Below are 21,196 nucleotides of genomic sequence, written 5' to 3'. Positions count from 1 at the left end.
AGGCATTTAAAACGAAACCCTCGATTCTCCATTTCTTTCTTTCTCTCCTCTCTCAGAGGAAGACATGGGTGAGACCTACAGGAAATTGTTGAGGTGTAATTTTGTTCAGGCTGAAGGACGGGGGCTGAGTGGAGTTGGGAGCTGAGCAGGGGTTAGGGGACAGGGTTGGGAAATTAGGCTCTTTTCATTCCTCTTATGGACGTTTTCAGAAATGGCTACGTTGTTTGGTCTGAAATAAGTTTACAGAACTTTAGATATCTGCATGGAAGTATGAATAAATGAAAAGAAATATATGTGATTGTGAGAACATTTGCTATTTTGCGTTCCTGTAACAGTATTACTCTCAACTGATACACTGAGGAACTGTGCTGAATTTTGCATAATTACTGATTTTTAGAGCTTTGTGCAGTCAGTAAGAAAAGGATCTTTTGAGTCATCCTGTCTCAGTCAACCCAGGCCAGAGCTCTGCAATAGATGAGTACTGCCCAGAACGCATGACCAATGACTGTTGCAGAAACGGTGAGAGAAAGGCATCTGTCCCCAGAATTCATGACAACAAATGCTCCTCAATGGTAAACTGCTGGAGGCTAGCACTGCAGAAAAGAGAGGAAGTGTAGTTTTGTGGTCCAAGCTGTGGAAATTTGGAAAGCTTATTCTGTTTCATATTCCAGCATTAACCTCTTGTCAACCTTGCTTTCATTCCTGTCAGCTGAGAATAAATACAATCAGTGGATGAGGCTAGTTGATAAGTTTGAGGCTAAATATGTTCAAGTTTTTAATCGAAGTCATAACTTTCCCAAGACAAAGCTTTTTTTTCACTTTGATCTTATATGGCCTTTAAAAATAACTCTCCTCTTTTGTTGGTTTCTACAGTCAGACAAATATCCCATTCAAGATACAGAACTCCCTAAAGGTATGTACGGTTAAAATAACTACTTGAACGTGTGATTATTTTAATATTGTGACGTAATTTTTCGTTATTTAAAATTGTAAAGCAGAAACATGCCCATAGATTAGCTCGTGACTTGTGACATGATTATCTCAGAAATTAGTTCTTTTTTCTTTTTTAAAATCGTATCTTTTAACCTTGCAATAGAAATGAATTTTCTTATTAAAAAATGTAAATTATTCCATAACACATTATGCATTAAATTCCTGTGGTGTTTTTAACAGGAATCCAATGAAGATAGTCAGGACTCTGGGTTGCAAAGGGAGAGAAATCTAACACTAATTTGTTTAAAAAGTGGGAACTGGCCAGGTGCAGTGGCTCACACCTGTAATCCCTACACTTTGGGAGGCCGAGGCAGGTGGATCGCCTGAGGTCAGGAGTTCGATACCAGCCTGGTAAACATGGTGAAGCCCCATCTCTATTAAAAATACAAAAATTAGCTGGGCGTGGTGGCAGGCACCTGTAATCCCAGCTACTCAGGAGGCTGAGGCAGGAGAATCGCTTGAAACCCGGAGGCGGAGGTTGCAGTGAGCCAAGATTGCACCACTGCACTCCAGCCTGGGCAGCAAGAGTGAAACTCCATCTCAAAAAAAAAAAAAGTGGGAACTCACTGACTTTGGGGTCTCTGGGCCCTGCTGAATCCAAGCATCTAAATGAGGCTGTCAGGTTGAGTCTCTCCGTCTCATGGCTCTGTCTTGTTCCATGTTGGCTCCATTCTTGGGCAGGATGCTTCCCCCACCCCCACCCCTCTGGAGGGAAAGATGATTCCTAGCGCCTCCTGCTTTAGATGATGTTCTCAAGGCGGTGGAGGAAGAGGGAGCCTTTCTGCCAGCACGGATAGCACAGTTTGAGAGATGATTGTGACTGGGGCAGTTCAGGTCATGTGGTCATCCTTAAATCAACTGTTGCCATTGGGAGGATGGAAGACATTGGCCAGGTCTGAACCTTGAAATGGGGTCAAGGAGGAGGGTCACACAGTGGATTTTGCTCAAGCCACTTTGTCTAGGAAAGAATGTTCTGTGGCTAGACAAAGGGGTGAGGGATGCCTGTTCGGCCCAAAAGCAAACTAAAAAAACTATCTTTGATAACCCATACACTTATGCTTTAGGCATGGTGCAGACCATAGGGGTGGCTAGACACTAGCCTTCAATAACCTCTCCTGCTGGGTGGTCAGCAGGGCTCTGTTCCTTTTTTTTTTTTTGAGACAGAATTTCACTCTTGTTGCCCAGGCTGAAGTGCAGTGGCGCCATCTCGGCTCCTGCAACCTCCGCCTCCCAGGTTCAAGCGATTCTCCTCCCTCAGCCTTCGAAGTAGCTGGGATTATAGGTGCCCACCACCACACCCGGCTAATTTTGTATTTTTAGTAGAGGCGGGGTTTCACCATTTGGTCAAGCTGGTCTTGAACTCCTGACTTCAGGTGATCCACCTGCCTCAGCCTCCCAAAGTGTTGGGATTACAGGTGGGAGCCACCCACCTCACCTGGGCCCTGTGTTCCTTTATGGAGGCCAGGCTGCTGGTTGTCACAGTGGTGCCACTACCTTGTAGTCTGCTGACAACCCAGAGACGAGGGGTGGGATGGGGTGAGGTTGGGGACAATCAGATCTGACTAGTTTCAGAGATGGCAGGGGTACCTGGCATCCTGGTCACCATGGAGGGGTAGGCCTGCCCAGCACGCATTAACGTGGGTCTCCCCAGCAGTTCTCATGGTAGTGGATAATCGTAGGGAGATCCCCAGGGCCAACCTGTCCAGAGTTTGGCCAAAGCTCTCCTGCTCTTCTTCCCCTACTATCCCAGACCCTTCTCCCTGCTCCCTGAAATGACACCACTAGAGTGTCCTTTCTTTTCTGTCCAAAAAGGCTGTGAGTGGCCTCAGCAAGTGGCTTCAGGTCTCAGGGTCTCTGTTTCCTCCTCAGCGCAGCAGGAAGGACAAGGTTACTGTCCACCTCCCAGGGTGCTGGTGAGAATTCAATGAAATAAATTGAGAATGGTGCCTGACACTTGTGAGCACCATACAGGGGTGCAGGGAAATCTGGCTGAAGAAGTGTGAAAAAATCAAGCTTTCAGTCAGAGTGGCAAAGTGAAACTGTCTTAGAAAAAGACGGAGCTGCAGTGGCCCTAGCATTGAATGTCGTGGTGCTGTCGGGCTCAGTATCTTTTTTTGTCACTCTTAAGTGGATTTCCTGTTTTGAAAGGAAAAGATTGTTGCCTAGCAACCTGATAATACAGTAATTGTATCATCAGATTTCTCCTAGAATTTGAGTTCTGCAAAACCTTAATGAATTTATAAGTGACATGAATGTGAAAACCATACCCTAGTGCTTTCCTTTGTCCTCATTCATGCTGAATAGTGTTTTTTTCTTAGACCAAGGAACAGATTGGAGTGAACATTATTATTAAGTGCATAATTTCTTATTTCCAAATAAATACATCGTTTTATAAGTAAATGAACCATGTCTAGAAGTTTAAAAACTTACTCCTGCATTTGCGCTCAACAATGTAACAATTTGATGTCTGCGAGTATTTTTCTTTGATGTCGCTAGTGGGACCAATACTATCATTAGACATTGTGGTAATTTTCTCATTCAAGTTGTTTATGGCTGGGTGCCATGGCTCACACTTGACTCCAGGAGTTCAAGACCAGCCTGGGCAACATGGCGAAACCCCATCTATCCAAAAACTATAAAAAATTAGCCAGGCGTGGTGACATGTGCTTGTAATCCCAGCTACCAGGGAAGCTGGGGTGGATGGATCACCTGAGCCTGGGAGGTTGAGGCTGCAGTGAGGCATGAACCTCCTGGGCTGCACCGCAGCCTGGGTGACAGAATGAGACCCTGTCTAATAAATAAATAAATAAATTGTTTTTAGGGAAAGAAAAATCCACGTGAATTAACTGACTTATAGACTTAAAAGCAATTGCAATTTAATTCTATAAAGGAAAGACTAGGACGCCAACATTTAAGTGAGTTTTAAGGAGGCCGGCTTTATTTACTAGAAGCATCATTTGTAATTAGCGTTAACAGTTTCACAAAATCTCTTTCATACTGCTAGCATATTCCTACATTATTCACAGAGAGTATAAACCTTTAACAGTGGCCAGAATAGATTGGTTTTGAATAATGTGGTTTGATAATCAGCTGTGGAAATCTAGTGTAATTTCAGTGATCAGCATCTGTTTTTGAGGTGAAATGTGTTAACATAAATTATATCTGTTTTCTCATTGGGCATGAATGCAGAGCTTCCATCTCAAGCAGTCACCCCCTGATTTTACAGTTTTGGGGTTCATTTTGTTTGGGCTCTTTTCTGATGGCCATTCTATGAATCTGCGGGTACTAAGAACTGGTGAGATTGAGGTTTACTTTCCATCACATGATTCCCAGTATCTCATAGAAGCTGCTGCTTGGTTGTTCTGCAGGGAATGTGACTGTTCACATTTTCGAGAGAAAAATGTGTTTGAAAAAGGAATTTTGATTTTTGAGCCACTATTCATAATGGGAGAAAATTACACTTAAATACACGAATCTAACAAGATTTTATCATCTTCATTTCCTCTCGTGTCCTTGCTCTTTTCTTTGATCATTCAAAAAATATTATAGTGTATTTAGAAGTTAAAGAGAAGTAAGGTAGACTTTTCTTTTCTTTTTTTCTTTTTTTCTTTTTTTTTTTGAGACGGACTCTCGCTCTGTAACCCAAGCTGGAGTGCAGTGGTATGGTCTCAGCTCACTGCAAGCTCTGCCTCCTGGGTTCACACCATTCTCCTGCCTCAGCCTGCCAAGTAGCTGGGACTACAGGCGCCAGCCACCAAGCCCAGCTAATTTTTTGTATTTTTATTAGAGACGGGGTTTCACTGTGTTAGCCAGGATGGTTTTGATCTCCTGACTTCGTGATCCACCTGCCTTGGCCTCCCAAAGTGCTGGGATTGCAGGCGTGAGCCACCGCACTGGCCTCTTTTTTTTTTTCTGAGTCTTGCTCTGTCACCCAGGCTGGAGTGCAGTGGCAATGATCTCAACTCACTGCAACCTCTGCCTCCCAGGCTCAAGCAATTCTCTCACCTCAGCCTCCTAAGTAGCTGGGACTACAGACGCCCACCACCACACCCAGCTACTTTTTGTATTTTTTAGTAGAAAGGAGGTTTCACCATGTTGGCCAGGCTAGTCTCGAACTCCTGACCTCAAGCAATCCACCCACCTTGGCCTTCCAAAGTTCTGGGATTACAGACGTGAGCCACTGAGCCCACTGAAGTAAGGTAGACTAATGCTACCTTAAGAAGTTTGAGGAACTTGAACTTAAGCATAAATGCTGTTTGGGGGTGCCTTTTAGAGCAGTGTAATTAACATTGTTAATTACATTAACAATCTAATTAACTATGAAGGAGTAGTTCAGTTTGAACATGTGAAGAGAAAATAAACAAGTACCAGGAAATCACTAAATAATTCAAAAGTAGAAATGTCTGTCCTAAAACTAGGAAGCCAGTATGTTGTATTTGATATGATTTCCTACCTCACGGATTGATAGTGATGCCATGGGAAGAGTTGTCCCTGTTCTCACGGGAAACTCCGCATCCTCCCACCTGCATGGTGTGCTGTGTGTTCTCATCCTGCTTGTTCAATAAATACACTCCCCGCTCCTGTCCCCCAAGCGTTGACAGAAACCCTCTTGGGAATCTTCTGTTACAGTAAACCAAAAATCAAGATGCCATCTTGGGAGTCTTCTGTTACAGTAAACCAAAAATCAGTGTGCCCTCCCCTCCCAGTTATGGCAAGAATACAATGGAAACAACTCTCCAAAACATTTTTTAATCTTTTATGTATAAGAGGATAGAGGGGAGGGAGAGGACTATGACCATGGGAGCATTTGGAAAACCACCTGAGAAAAGTTGCTATTAAATTCAAATTCTTTCCCAATGTCTCAGGAGGCTGAGGCAGGAGGACCACTTGAGACTAGGAGTTTGAGACCAGCCTGAGCAACATAGTGAGACTCCTATCTATACAAAAAAAAAAAAATTAATTAGCTGAGTGTAGTGGTGCACACCTATAGTCCCCGCTACATGGAAGGCTGAGGCTGGAGGATCGTTTGAGCCTGGGAGTTCGAGGCTGCAGTGAGCTATAGCTATTACTGTGCCACTGCACTACAGCTTGGGTAACAGTGAGTCCCTATCTCAACAAAAACAAAACTAAAACAAAACAAAAAACTCAACTTCTCGTATTGAGAAAAAAAACACTTTAAAGAAATCTGGGTTAATAATTTTGACATTGTGGGAATGACTGTGATTGAAGTCACATGCTTATTACAATTGGGCTGTGATGAATGACCCTTCAGTGTGCATCAGAATGTGGGGATGCTTGTCAACAATGCAGACTTGTGGACCCCTGGAGATTCCAACTAAGGAGGTCTGGGGGAGAGCCCAGCACTCTGATTGAGAGGCAGGAGAGCTGAGAGGGACCCAAGCCTGGGTCAGATGGCAACCGCCCTAGCTGTAAAAAGATAACATACACAGCTTTAGGCAAAGACCACACTTTTAGCTTCAGTTTCTCAGATCATACTATTATGAAAAGAAAGTCTTTTATTCCAGTCAGAATTGTGTGTGAGACAATGAATACACATGGTCTCTTATTTGAACCAATCTAGCAGCTCAGCGCATAATAGGTGAATGAATGCTAATGCATGCATGGTGACTCATGCCTGTAATCCCAGAGTTTTGGGAGGCCAAGGTGGGTGGATTACTTGAGGCTAGGAGTTCCAGACCGGCCTGGTCAACATGGCGATACCCCGTCTCTACTCAAAATACAAAAATAAAATTAGTCAGGTGTGGTGGCATGCACCTGTAATCCCAGATACTGGAGTGGCTGAGGCAGGAGAATCGCTTGAACCTGGGAGGCAGAGATTGCAGTGAGCTGAGAATATGCCACTGCACTCCAGCTTGGGCAACAAAGTGAGACTCTGTTTCAAAATAAATAAACACATAAAATAAAAAAGACTGCTAATGAATGTAAAAAACAAATGGCTTAATCAATCAATCCCTCACTTCATCCTGACTTTTCAACCCTGAGTTAAATGGTTCTGTATTTAAGGCTAAATAACTTTAAAATTTTACATGGTGCTAAAATGTCTTTTATAATGTATTTCTGCCAACTTTAAAGTTTAGAGTATGGCCTTGAATTCTGTGACTAAAGATTAGAATCTGATGGAACAAAGTCAGTTTTTAAGCTGTTTTGTACCATCTTCACCATTGGTAGGAAAACTGTGAAGTTAACACAACTTTGGAATGGAAGTTGCTTCCTAGCAATTCATATGGAAAGATGTTAAATGTTTAACATGAGTTTTAAGTTCCTTTGCTTTTTGCTGACAACGTGAACTTGAACAAGAGAACTAAAATGGTTTAGGTTTGACCTTTAGGAGGGTGAGCTGTTGGGACAAGTATAATCCCACTCTCTACTGTCTGAAAGGCTTAGTAAAATGACAGACGAATGAATACAGTGGAATTTGATATCATGTTATTAATCAGGGGATTTTTTTGTTTTGTTTTTGAGATGGAGTCTCCCTCTGTCTCCTAGGCTAGAGTGCATGAGATTGCAGGCATGCTGGCTAATTGGGCACACCCAGCTAATTTTTGTATTTTTGTATTTTCAGTAGAGACGTGGTTTCACCATGTTGGCCAGGCTGGTCTCGAACGCCTGACCTCAGATGATCCACCTGCCTCAGCCTCCCAAAGTGCTGGGATTACAGGCGTGAGCCACGGCGACCCACCAGGGGAGAATGTGTTTTGATTGTCTCCTCTTCACCCCGTTAGTGAGGGAGGGATTCCATCTTAGGGTTACAGGGATGGCCAAACACACGACACTCAACACTGAACAGATGAGATCGACAGGAATTTATGAGTCATGTATACTCAGCCTGGGAGAGGAGGACACTGTGCATCACGCAGGGCCACAAGGGGGTTGCACTTAAGAGCAGAGCAAGCAACCAGGGGCTGTCAGACAGTCTTTATAGTATTAAGAGGGTGGGGTGCCTCCTGGTTGTCATGGAGGATGTGATTGACTTGTTTGAGTAAGTCCATGGAGTCGGGGGAAATGAAGCCCTTTACAAAAAGAGAACAAGGGGTGTGCCTGGTCCCCTTGGTAAGGGGCATTGTTTGGCTAGGGGACTTTCTCCATGGGAGCAGAGTGGCAAGGGGAACTTGTGGTTAGGTCATTCAGGACCTTCCCAGTTCTTTTTTTTTTTGAGATGAAGTCTCACTCTGTCACCCAGCCTGGAGTGCGGTGGCACAATCTTGGCTCACTGCAACCTCCACCTCCTGGGTTCAAGCAATTCTCCTGCCTCAGCCTCCTGTGTAGCTGGGATTACAGGTGCCTGCCACCACGCCTGGTTAAGTTTTGTATTTTTAGTAAAGATGGGGTCTCACCATGTTGGCCAGGCTGGTCTCCAACTCCTGACCTCAGATGATCCACCCGTCTTGGCCTCCCAAAGTTCTGGGATTACAGGTGTGAGTCACCACGCCCGGTAAAGTTTTGTATTTTTAATAAAGATGGAGTTTCACCATGTTGACCAGGCTGGTCTTGAACTCCTAACCTCAAATGATCCACCCGCCCTGGCCTCCCAAAGTGCTGGAATTACAGGTGTGAGCCACCACGCCTGGTTAAGTTTTATATTTTTAATAAAGATGGAGTTTCACTATGTTAGCCAGGGTGGTCTCCAACTCCTAACCTCAAATGACCCACCTGCCCTGGCCTCCCAAAGTGCTGGGATTCCAGGCGTGAGCCACCATGCCTGGGTAAGTTTTGTATTTTTAGTAAAGATGGGGTTTCACCATGTTAGCCAGGCTGATCTCAAACTCCTAACCTCAAATGATCCACCTGCCCTGGCCTCCCAAAATGCTGGGATTGCAGGTGTGAGCCCTTCCCAGTTCTACCAGTGTCAGGGCATCACATAAATTGACCCTGAATGTTAGGTCTTATATAGCAGTTCACCCCCGGATGCCATGGCATAAATTTAAACCTTGATGATGGCTGAGACTTCTAGGAAATAGAAGTGCCCCACTAAGAAGCAAGGAAGGCACTTGACCAGGAGGGAGAGGGCCACATGGTGAGACTGTCACCAAAAACATGAACTTTAGAGGTGTCTCCTGATGGCCAGTAAAGGCGGTTGAGTAGGGAGTACATGTCCCCAGAGGTTGTGGATTTAGATTCATTAAGGCCTGTGGCAGTAGTGACACCCAGTAACTTACATAGGAGTTCCTTGAAGATTTCATTATGCCTCTCAATCGAACCTGCTGCCTGATGAGAGAGGGGAGGTGGAAGTTTCATTGAATGGCTTAAGAACCCGGCATTGTATATTCTCAGAAGAAAAATGAGTGTCTTGTTCACTGTCAGTAATATGTGGGACTCCAAGGGGGACCAGAAATGTTCTACTGAAGCCTTGTATTGTGGCCTTGCTGTACGTAGGGACATCTGTTTCTTTGATTTATAGTTTGGGTGTATTTGAAGCAAGAGATTCTGAGAGTTCCTTACCACAAAGGATGCAACTCTTAGGCAATGGTCCAAGAGTTTATAAAAACTGTGCAGATGGGGCAATTTGTTGGCCAGGACATCCAGCAATAAGATGACTGCCTGAAGTTTGACCAGTTTTGCTAACCTTGGGTCCCTCCTTTATCAGGGATATGCTGGTTAAGGGATGGAAAGCAGCAGCCGTCCACTGAGCTTCATCGTGTGTGATGGGGTGATGTCATCTGTAAAGTCTACAAATTCCCATTGCTCTTCACCCAGTTGCTTTGAAGGGGCTCCCCAGATAACCTAGGAGTCTGCAAGAGGGGTGACTTTTTCCAGCACCACCGGCTCTGGTGAGGGACGGGGGACGCCACCCCTTCCTGCAGATGGAATATGCCAGAGGGCCCGGGTTTGGCTCCATCCTGTATCAAGGAGGCCTTGGTAACCATGCAGAGCTTGCAGGATTTTGCTTCCATGACCCAAGGCATAATGGACAGCGCAGTGTGGAGGGGCACAGCTAGGGTTTAATGACAGCCTCTATTTCCAAGAGAGCCCAGTATGCAGCTAGCAGTTGCTGCTCTAATAACGTATAGAACAGAGCCTAGGAGGGCAGTTTCTTGCGTCAAAAGCCTGTGGACAACTTTCAGCTGTCATGGGTGGTCCAGAGACTTCAGGGGGAATGGGAGGAGGTTGCTGAAGCCCCTGCAGTGCAGAAATCTCTGGGGGTCCTAATGGGACTGCCTGCTGTAGACTTTTATTAGAGGGGCTCAAATTTACATTGAGTTAACTTGCAAGTACTGGCATCAATGAGACTAAATTTGTAAATGAGAAATTTGTTGCTACCAGAACCCAAAAAAGAACTAAAAAAATACTAGACTTGTATTCACATTGTGGGTGCAGAAAGGGTCAATAACTCTTTATTGACAGTGTCTGCGTGGGAGCAGCCCTTAGTTTACCAAGTAATTTTTAGAAATTTCACCACAGTGGCAGGGCCTTGCACTGTGTGTGGGGGCAGTGGCCCATCTCTTTCCGTGAGCATTGTTGTGAGTGGTGTACTGCGTGGCTTGCATGAGAATGTCAAGTGAGAATGTCCTCAGAGGAGGATCTCATCTATGTAACGTCATCACACTCACAAGGCTGAGAAAGCGGGATGCAGTTAGATCTTGCCTACAAAGCCCGTGTGTGGTGACCAGGCTCTTGAAAGGCCCCATCGGTGCCTTGTAAAGATGTATCGTGTCCCTTTGCAGATGAAGGCAAACTTTGACTGAGAGACTATTGTGATAGGTACTGAACAGAACATTTCAGGCAAATCTGTAATAGCAAAATATTTTCTGGTCACTAATTGGATGGAGTCGGTGTTTTCCAATCATATTGGGCATGGGGTATGGAAGCCTTACGGCATGGGACCACAGCAATAAAAGTGTAGTAATCCGGCTGGATGTGGTGGCTCATGCCTGTAATCCCAGCACTTTGGGAGGCTGAGGTGGGCAGATCACCTGAGGTCAGGAGTTCAAGACCAGCCTAGACAACGTGGTGAAACCCTGTCTCTACTGAAAATACAAAAATTAGCTGGGCATGGTGGTGGGCACCTGTAATCCTAGCTTCTTGGGAGGCTGGGGCAGGAGAATCACTTGAACCTGGGAAATGGAGCTTGCAGTGAGCTGAGATCATGCCTCTGCACTCCAGCCTGGGTGACAGAGCAAGACTCCGTCTCAAAAAATAAATAAATAAAATAAAATTGTAAGGCCGGGCGCGGTGGCTCAAGCCTGTAATCCCAGCAGTTTGGGAGGCCGAGACGGGTGGATCACAAGGTCAGGAGATCGAGACCAGCCTAGACAACATGGTGAAACCCTGTCTCTACTAAAAATACAAAAATTAGCTGGGCATGGTGGTGCGCACCTGTAGTCCCAGCTACTCGGGAGGCTGAGGCAGGAGAATTGCTTGAACCCAGGAGGCAGATGGTGCAGTGAGCCAAGATTGTGCCACTGCACTCCAGCCTGGGGGACAGAGCGAGATTCCATCTCAAAAAAAAAAAAAATAAATAAAATAAAAAAATAAAATAAAATTGTAGTAATCCACCGTGGAGCATCTTCTTTTCTTTCTTTCTTTCTTTTTTTTTTTTAAGGAGACAGGACGTTGCTCTGTCACTCAGGGCTGGATCACTGCAGCCCTGACCTCTGGGAGTCAAGTGATCCTCCCACCTCAGTCTCCCAAGTAGCTGGGGTGATAGGCATGTGACACCAGGCCCAGCTAAGTTTTAAATTTTTTTGTAGAGATAGGGTCTTGCTGTGTTGCCTGGGCTGACCTTGAACTCTGGGCCCTCAAGCCACCCTCCCATCTTAGCCTCCCAAAGTGCTGGGATTACAGGTGTGAGCCACCACACCCAGCCTGTCTTCTCCTGTGTGTCCAGGTTTCTTTTTATCTTTCTTTCATTCCCTTTTCATGGTCACTGGATATACTTTTGGCAGGGGCAGTCTTCTCTACTCTGCTCATATTGATAAATTTCTTCCCCCGGAGAACCGCAAATCAGTATAATCAGGGGTGGGGCCTTCCCTGTGGCAGTGGTTGCTCTCATGTAGTTTAAAAATCGTGGGCTTATGTCAGGGTGAATTAACCCTTTTACTGTGCCCCGGGGCTACCAGGAGTTTTCCCTACAACTCTGAGGATCAGGATCTTTGTCGCAATAGGGGCATAAGCTGCAGCGTGGTCCAGCCCAATGGAAGAGTGATGGCCTGTAACCCAGAGGTGGAGGGACTCTGCTATGGCTTTGTCTTTTCTGCCATGAGGGTTTTCTTTAATTAATTAACTAATCTGTTTAGGGATTTTTTTCTCTCTTGTACAAATGCCCTCAGAATATTTTGGATTTCTAGCCACAAAAAGTTGTGGCTTTCAGTTTTTGTCTCCATGTGATCATCTGTGACGGGGACCATCTGGGAGGTTATAAGCACAGGGTTGGGAGCCAGGTGGACCCCGTCGCAGGCAGCCACCTCTTCCTCCAGGGAATGCCAGTCGGTCTCCCTGGGGATGGGGTCCTCATCCAGTCAGGTGGTTTTGTCTGTGGCCCAGGTGGGGACATTAAACCCACTATGGCAAGATGAGCTCTTTGGCGTGTTGGAAGCAGCAGCACTGAGCACAGCTGGGTGTGCTCGCCAGGGGCTGTGTGCCAAGAGAGCAGTTGAGTACCAAATACTTTCTCCCCTTTTCTTTCTTCGTTAGCACCTGGGCCACAGACCGCCATGGCTGTGCACCTCGGTGCCCCAGGGGGTCAGGAGAACACATGGGCAGCAGCAAGGGAAGCAGCAGCTGAGGGGATAGGGTCATGCCCTTGGCCTTAACAGCAACCAGGGCACCAGGGAAACTCCCCTGGGGAACTCCCTGGTCTCTCTCCTTCCTTCCTGCAAACCTCTGTCTGCAAAGGACCATCCCCATGGCTGACCTGGGGATGTGTATTTACAAACAGTGTCTGTACAGCTGCCCCAAGTGGCCAGTGATGGTCACCAAGCTAGTTGTGTTGCTAAGAGAGCTTGCACCTATCCCTCGGTAAGTGGGACTTAAGCAGCAACTGGTTAGGGGGCTGTGCTACCACCGTCTGTACAGATGGGAGCCTCAAGAGACCACCTGCCAAACACAGGCCCAACCTGACAGCACTGGGGTCCAGTCAGTTCACAACAGTTTTCATCTTGGGATGAGATAGCAAACAATCAACAAAGACAACACAGCATTGCATAGGCCAGAATGCAAATCTTCCGCTAATCGTCGATTCCATCCCAGCCAGCCTGCATGGTATTAGTGAACTTGGTTAGCCGAGAGCAATTAATGAAATCTGACCAAATATCCGTGATTGTGGTTGGGTCATCCTGTTCATTACGCCAGTTGTTTCTTTTTTTTTTCTTGTCTTTTTTTTTTTTTTTTTTGAGACAGGGTCTCATTCTGTCCCCCAGGCTGGAGTGTAGTGACATGATCAGAGCTCACTGCAGCCTTGAACTCCTGGGCTCAAGTGATCCTCCCCTCTCAGCCTCCCAAGTAACTGGGACTACAGGCACACACCACCATGCCTGGCTGGTTTTTAATTTTTTTGAGATTGGGTCTCACTGTGTTGCCCAGGCTGCCCTCAAACTCCTGTCTCAAGTGATCCTCCTGCCTCAGCCTCCTGAGTAGCTGTCATTACAGGCACAAGCCACCACTCCTGGCTATCACTCCAGTTGTTTTGATCACCTTCTCCTCACCCCTGCTCTAGGATTATGGGGATGGACAAATACACACACCCAACACTGGAGAGACAAGATCAGCAGCAGTTTATGAGTCACATATACTGACAGCCCAGGGGAGGAGGACACTGCCCATCACGCAGAGCCACGCAGGGAGACACAGATGTTGTACCAGAGAGCAGAGCGAAAAACCATGGGCTGTGTGAGGCAAACATTGTGGCGTCAAAAGGGTGGGCTGCCTTCTGGTTCCTATGGGAGGACATGAGCAGCCTGTTGGAATAATTCCACAGGTTGGCAGGAAACGGAAACCCACTACCCAAAGATAAGCAGGGGGCAGTCACAGTGGCTTGCGCTAGTAGTCCCAACACTTTGGGAGGCCAAGACAGGAGGATCAGTTGAGGCCAGGAGTTCAACACCGGCATGGACAACACAGTGAGACCCTGTATCTTCCTTTGCTGGGTGTGGTGGCACATGCCTATCTGCCCAGACATTTGGGAGGCTGAGGTGGGAGGATCACATGAGCCCAGGAGCTCCAAGTTACTGTGAGCTGCACTCCAGCCTGGATGACAGAGTGAGACCCTCTGTCTCTTATTTTTATTTTTTTTGAGTTGGAGTTTTGCTCTTGTTGTCCAGGCTGGAGTGCAATGGCACGATCTCAGCTCACTGCAACCTTCGCCTCCTGGGTTCAAGCGATTCTCCTGCCTCAGCCTCCCAAGCAGCTGGGATTACAGGCATGCGCCACCACGCCTGGCTAATTTTGTGTTTTTAGTAGAGACAGGGTTTCACTATATTGGTCAGGCTGGTCTCGAGCTCCTGACCTCAGGTGATTCATCCGCCTCTGTCTCTTATTTTAAATAAATAAATAAAAAATAAGCAGGAATTGTGCCTAATTTCTTGATAAGGAGCATTGTTTAGCAGGGGGATCTTATCCTTAAGAGCAGAGTTTGGAGAGGAATTTGTAGTCCAGCCCTTCTGATTTTACCGGGTGCCAAGGCAGCATGTGACACTGAGCCTTAATTTTAGGTCTTACACCATGGAGTGTGTGCTTTTTAAAATCACACTTTGTTTCTTTCTTTCTTTTTTTTTTTTTTCCTAGCTGAAGAATGTGATACAATTACTTTGAACTGCCCCCCAAATTCAGATATGAAAAATCAGGTAAGAATAATTTCAACTATATTTTACCCTTAGGTACATGATAACCCACCTAAAATGTTTTGAGAATTATAGAACTTTACAAATAAAAAATGAAAAACAGGATTTCTAGATCATATACAGGGTTTGCAAATGGTCTCTAAGCATCCTAGTAAAGCAGCATATCTTTAGAACTTTTTTACTTCTAATAAATATTGTAGCTTTCATTCATTCTTTGAAATACTTATCTATATGCCAGCAACAGAAAACCAATGCTGGTGAGTTAGAAAGGAGAGTTGCTTTCTTTCTAATGCAGTTGGCACCCTGTGGATGGGCAAATTCTTTAAGACACAACACAACTAGATACTCTAATATAACACTTTTGTAATGCTTTATAAAACTTTAATTTTGTTAGATATCAGATGTCAAACTTTAACGTATTATTTCTATTATCTTTTACAAAAGGAAACGTTTATTGTGTTATGATTATAAAAGAATTTTGTTTTAATTTTATTTATTTATTTCTTTTTTGAGACAGAATCTCACTCTGTTGTCCAGGCTGGAGTGCAGTGGTGCAATCTCGGCACACTGTAATCTCCGCCTCCCGGGTTCAAGAGATTCTCGTGCCTCAGCCTCTTGAGTAACTGAGATTACAGGTGTGCGCCACCATGCCCGGTTAATTTTTTTTTTTTTTTTTTTTTTTGAGATGGGGTCTTGCTCTGTCACCCAGGCTAGAGTACAGTGGTGTGATCTCAGCTCACTGCAAGCTCCACCTCCCAGGTTCACGCGATTCTCCTGCCTCAGCCTCCCGAATAACTGGGACTAAAGGCGCCTGCCACCACACCCGGCTAATTTTTTTTTTTTTGTATTTTTAGTAGAGATGGGGTTTTGCCATGTTGGCCAGGCTAGTCTCAAACTCTTGGCCTCAAGTGATCTGTCCACCTAGGCCTCCCAAAGTGCTGGTATTACAGGCGTGAGCCACTGCACCTGGCCAGAATGTTCATCATGTTAAAGTTCAGATTGTGCAAAAAAGTACACACAAAATATTGAGAATTGCTTATCATTCCACTGTTCCACCTTTTGATATACATCTTTCTGGGGACTTCCTTGGTCAGTTACTTCTTGTACTGTCCAAGCCACCTCTGTTCTCTCCCAAAGCTCATTAGCAGAGTTGCTTAACTATATTTACAGCATTCAGTATCTCAAAGGCATGTCTTGCCTCAAATAGGCTGATTCAGTTCTGCTCCTTCTATATATAACATCAAGTTAATTTGTAACAAGTTTTGCCTAGTCTTGCTTTAAAAACATCAGTCTGTAATAAAGTCTTTAATAGTAACATTGTTGGGTAGTCAAATCACCTCCGTAATAAAGAGAAGTTACACAACAGTTGATAAAATAAGCAATTTAAATTAAAACACATAACTCTCTTGAAAATGGTCAGTGGTGCTACTTTTAACTTTGTTTCGGGGAATCTTCAGCCATTAATTGTGAATATCAGACTTCACTTTACTCCTGATACTCAACATTTTCCTTGAAATTACAATCTAATAGTGGGTTTCTGGACTTACCGAATTTAAACTAGTTTAGTAAACTGAAAGTATAAAGTTGTTCTTCTCATAATCCTAATTTTTAAACAAAGTTTTGCTCCTCAAGTTTTTTTGGTAGCGTGTAGACTTCCTTGAAGATAAAAGAATGCTAAGTTTTTCATGTACTTTACTTTTAGGGATTTTCCAAAACCGCTTAAGATGAGGTACAGAATATATGTTAGCACACTGTGCAGCATTTTCCCTCATTTCAGTGTTATAATTTTGGCTATATCAAGTAAATACTATCCTAAAAGGTGAAAATATATTTATCAACTAAAAAAATAGGGGAATGACCTCTTTGAGATTTTTAAAGTTCTGTTTTAAAACAAAATGTCTTCTTGTCCTATAAAAAGTAGTACTACAAGCAGCTGGCTGCTTCCGTTGACTGTTTCCTTGTATAATCTATAGGATTTGTTTTAACTGTTAGATGCTCAGAAGGATTCTTTGAAATGAACTTGGCAGTTAGAACAAAGAAACTTCACCAGGGAGAAACGTTTAAAAGAAGAAAACAACCCACACTCCATTCTGTAATTCAGACATTAAAAGCAAGCTGGAGGCTGAGCTCGGTGGCTCATGCCTATAATCCCAGCACTTTGAGGGGTCGAGGCAGGTGGATCACGAGGTCAGGAGTTCAAGACCAGCCTGGCCAAGATGGTGAAACCCTGTCTCTACTAACACTACAATAATTAGCAGGGTGCAGTGGCAGGCGCCTGTAATCCCAACTACTTGGGCGGCTGAGGCAGGAGAATTGCTTGAACCAGGAGGTGGAGGTTGCAGTGAGCCGAGATTGTGCCACTGCACTCCAGCCTAGGTGACAGAGTGAGACTCTGTCTTAAAATAAATAAATAAATAAATAAAGCAAAAGCAAGCTGGAAGTATGTTCTTTAGAATAATTATTATCTGCCTTTTAGTTTTTGTAACTTAAGAACTAAAATCTACTACTAAGGATTAATTTTAGCTTCCTTTTTTGAATGATGCTGAGGAAAAACATAGTAGTGTCCTAGGGTCAAAAATTAAAGTCTAAGCCAGGCATGGTCGCACATGCCTGTGGTCCCAGCTACTCAGGAGGCTGAGGTGGGAGGATCGCTTGAGAGCTGGAGTTTGAGGCTAGTCTGGCAACATAGCAAGACCTGTCTCTTAAACAAAACAAAACATTAAGGTCTGACATCTCAAGTAGAGTTTCAGAAAGAACCCTGTACTTTCAGTTATTTAAAATCAATACCCCATCTACTAGAACTATTCAACTTCTACAACTTACTACAACTGGTATTTATTGAGGATATACTCTAAGACCAATCTGAACTGGGTATTCTTGGACATAAAAAATACAGGAGGAGGAGGTGGAAGATGAGACCCCAGGCAGACCTTGTAGACTTGTTGGAGAGGCAGTACACACACGGTTTGATTCTTGGATGTGCTTAAGGCTCAGATGTGTAAACGATTTCCATACTTTACATTAAGGAAAACATTTCCTAGGACCTTTATCAATCAATAAAGTTTTAATTACTTTAACTACATGCACAAGCATATGGCAAATGAAAGTAAAGCAAAAATTTGTTCCAGCTGGGTGCGGAGGCACACACCTGTAATCCCAGCACTTTGGGAAGCCAAGGTAGGCAGATCACTTGAGCCCAGGAGTTTGAGACCAGCCTGGGCAGCATGGCAAAACCTCAAATCTACAGAAAATACAAAAATTAACCACACCTGTGGTCCCAGCTGCTCAGGAGGCTGAGGTGAGAGGATTGCTTAAACCTGGGAAGCAGAGGTTTCAGGGAGCGGAAATCGTGCCACTGCACTCCAGCCTGGGAGACAGAGCCAGACCCTGTTACCAAAAAAAAAAAAAATTGGTTCCAATTTGTAGCCAAGAATCCATGCCAAGAGGAATCTAAGGTAATAAAAAAAAATAAGAAAAATAACAAATATTAGGGTACTAAGTTGGAGTTAGAAGTTATGAAAAGAATGACATTGTCTTCTTTGTTGTTTATTTGGGTTACAAAACAAATTTTTTTAGTTTTAGAAACTACATTAAGAAACTACAGACTGGCTCAGTGGCTCATGCCTGTAATCCCAGCACTTTGGGTGGCCAAAGTGGGCAGATCACCTGAGATCAGGAGTTCTAGACCAGCCTGGCCAACATAGTGAAACCCGTCCCTACTAAAAATACAAAAATTAGCCAGGCATGATGGTGGGCGCCTGTAATCCCAGTTATTTGGGAGGCTGAGGCAGGAGAATGGCGTGAACTCAGGAGGGGAAGGTTGCAGTGAGCTGAGATCATGCTCAGCTTGAGCCTGGGAGGCTGAAGCTGCAGTGAGCTGTGATTTTGCTACTGCACTCCAGCATGGGTGACAGAGCAAGACTCTCTCTCAAAAAAGAGGAAGAAACTACAGTATCATTAAGTTATTGGCTCATTTACTTGCGACAAACATATTCCACTAATGTAAGATGTTCATAATAAGAGAAACCGGGGGTAGGATATATATATAGGAATTCTTTACACTGTCTTCTCAAATTTTCTGTAAATCTAAAATGATTCTAAAATAAAAGGGTTACTTTAAAAAGCATACTAAATAAAATTTAGATTCTAGATCAATGAAAGGCACATTGCTCATTTCACCACTTGAATACAACTATTTTGTCACTTCGTTGTATTCCTTTGTACATTTTTGTATGTATAATTATAAAAACTGCAAATAAGCCTGGGCACGGTGGCTCATGCCTATAATCCCAGCACTTTGGGAGGCCGAGGCAGGCGGACCACCTGAGGTTAAGAGTTTGAGACCAGCCTGGCCAACATGGGGAAACAGAAACCCTGTCTCTACTAAAAATACAAAAATTAGCCGGGCGTGGTGGTGGGTGCCTGTTATCCCAGCTACTCTGGAGGCTGAGGCAGGATCATTGCTTGAACCCAAGAGGTAGAGGTTGTGGTGAGCCGATATTGTGCCACTGTGCTCCAGCCTAGGCCACAGAGTGAGACTCCATCTCAAAAATCAAAAACAAACAAAAAACCCCCCAAAAAAACCCTGCAAATAATTTGATATTGTTCTATATCCTGCTTTTGTTGTTTAATAATTCAGAAACATTTTATCCACTTTGCTCCATGGTTTTGCCATCCTATTGCTCCATGGCCATGATGGTGTCACGGTCATGATGATGTCATATGGCAGCATGGTAGGCCCATCTGACACAGAAATAGATTCTAGGATGCGAGTCTGAGGGCCGGAGCCAGAGCCCTCCTAGTAGGTGGAATGGTGTAGCCCGAGCTTGTCCAACCCGTGGCCTGCAGGCCATATGTGGCCCAGGACAGCTTTGAATGCAGCCCAGCACTAATCTGTAAACTTTCTTAAAATGTTATGTGTGTTTTTGCAATTTTTCTTTTCTTTATTTTTTATTTTTTTTGAGATGGAATCTTACTCTGTCTCCCAGGCTGGAATGCAGTGGTGTGATCTCAGCTTACTGCAACCTCCGCCACCTGGGTTCAAGCGATTTTCCTGGCTCAGCCTCCCTAGTAGCTGGGGTTACAAGTGTGCACCACCACACCCAGCTAAATTTTGTTGTGTTTTTAGTAGAGATAGGGTTTTGCTATGTTGGCCAGGTTGGTCTCAAATTCCTGACCTCAAGTGATCCACCCGCCTCAGCCTCCCAAAGTGCTAGGATTATAGGCGTGAGCCACTATGCCCAGGGTTTTGGCATTTTTTTAAAGCTCTTCAGCTATCATTAGTGTTATTATATTTTACGTGTGGTCCAAGACAATTCTTCCAATATGGCCCGGGGAAGCCCAAATATTGGACACCCCTGGTATAGACAGAGGATCTGAGGGGAGAGTCTGTGACAGAGTGAACTTGGCCTGAGAGATCTTAGGTGATGAGGCTGGAAGGTAAGTTGAGGCACCAGAACCTTGAATGCCAGAGAGGGGTAGGTGGTGGAAGGTATAGGGGATTTTCAGTTATTTTCTCATGACCTTATCTAGGATCCCAGGGGAACTTGAACGAAGATGAGACTGGATTTTAAGCCTGTGCCTGGGAGAAGGATGCTATTGACAAGATCAACAGAGAATTCAGGAAGAAGACCATCAGATGTGTGTGTGTTGTTAGGACTGAGTTTTCTTGGTTGGCTGGTTAAGAAAGAGGAGATAAAGGTGTGTGGAGTTTGGAGTATGTGAGATTTGTTGTACCAGTGAGACTGTTTGTGTGGATGACACAACACTAGGTACTGTGCTTAGGATTCATGCATTGGGAGGTTATAGTTGAAGCCCTAGGCATGGATGAGACTGTCAAGGAAATTCATCCTTATAGGAAAGCAGACAGGTGAACCAAGATGGAACCTTGAGGAACACTTACTTTTGGAGGCCAGAGGAAGAAAGGAGCTCAGAGGTAACTAGAGGAATAGCCAGAGAAGAAAGCCATCTGTGGTCAAGGCAACGATTCTTTCCTTCATAGCACTGGTCCTAGTTCATAGCCACATGTTTGCTGACTATTTCATTGTCTTCGCCCATTGATTAGGCCATGCTCCTTGAGGGAGGGACTCCTGTGTCTTTTTGCTCATAATTGTATCTTCAATGCCTACTACATAGTAGGTCTCAATAACTATGTATTGAATAAAGAAAGGGAAAAGCCAGGGAAGGACATTGCCTCACATGTCGGGGAAGGAATGGTCACCGCCCTCAGGAGGCACAGTGTGGTCAAGAGGGAGACCTACCAAGACGTCATTGGATTTACTTGCAAGAGTTAAGAAGTGAGTACGAGAATGCTTATGCAGTTCTATCCAGAAATTCATTAAGGTAGCAAAGAAGCATACTAAAATGTTATTTGAAGGTATTGGAAAGTACAGAAAAGGCTTCCTTTT

The 21,196-nt window shown here is 44.5% G+C and overlaps 1 protein-coding gene across 2 annotated transcripts in view; it reads left to right on the top strand.

The window, feature by feature from the left end:
- Positions 1 to 21,196, top strand: part of EDARADD (EDAR associated via death domain) — a 93,950-nt gene that overhangs the window by 24,548 nt on the left and 48,206 nt on the right. For both annotated transcript variants that reach the window (XM_017862305.1, XM_017862306.1), the window contains 2 exons: positions 874 to 913; positions 14,734 to 14,792. In XM_017862305.1, coding sequence (XP_017717794.1) covers positions 874 to 913; positions 14,734 to 14,792 — 99 coding nt within the window. The remainder of the gene's footprint in view (positions 1 to 873; positions 914 to 14,733; positions 14,793 to 21,196) is intronic.

The sequence above is a fragment of the Rhinopithecus bieti genome, unplaced genomic scaffold, assembly GCF_001698545.2.
Source record: "Rhinopithecus bieti isolate Rb0 unplaced genomic scaffold, ASM169854v2 scaffold_57691, whole genome shotgun sequence".
Taxonomy (NCBI): Eukaryota; Metazoa; Chordata; class Mammalia; order Primates; family Cercopithecidae; genus Rhinopithecus; species Rhinopithecus bieti.
Note: the sequence above shows the minus strand (reverse complement) of the source record. Positions and strands in the feature narration are given on the sequence as shown.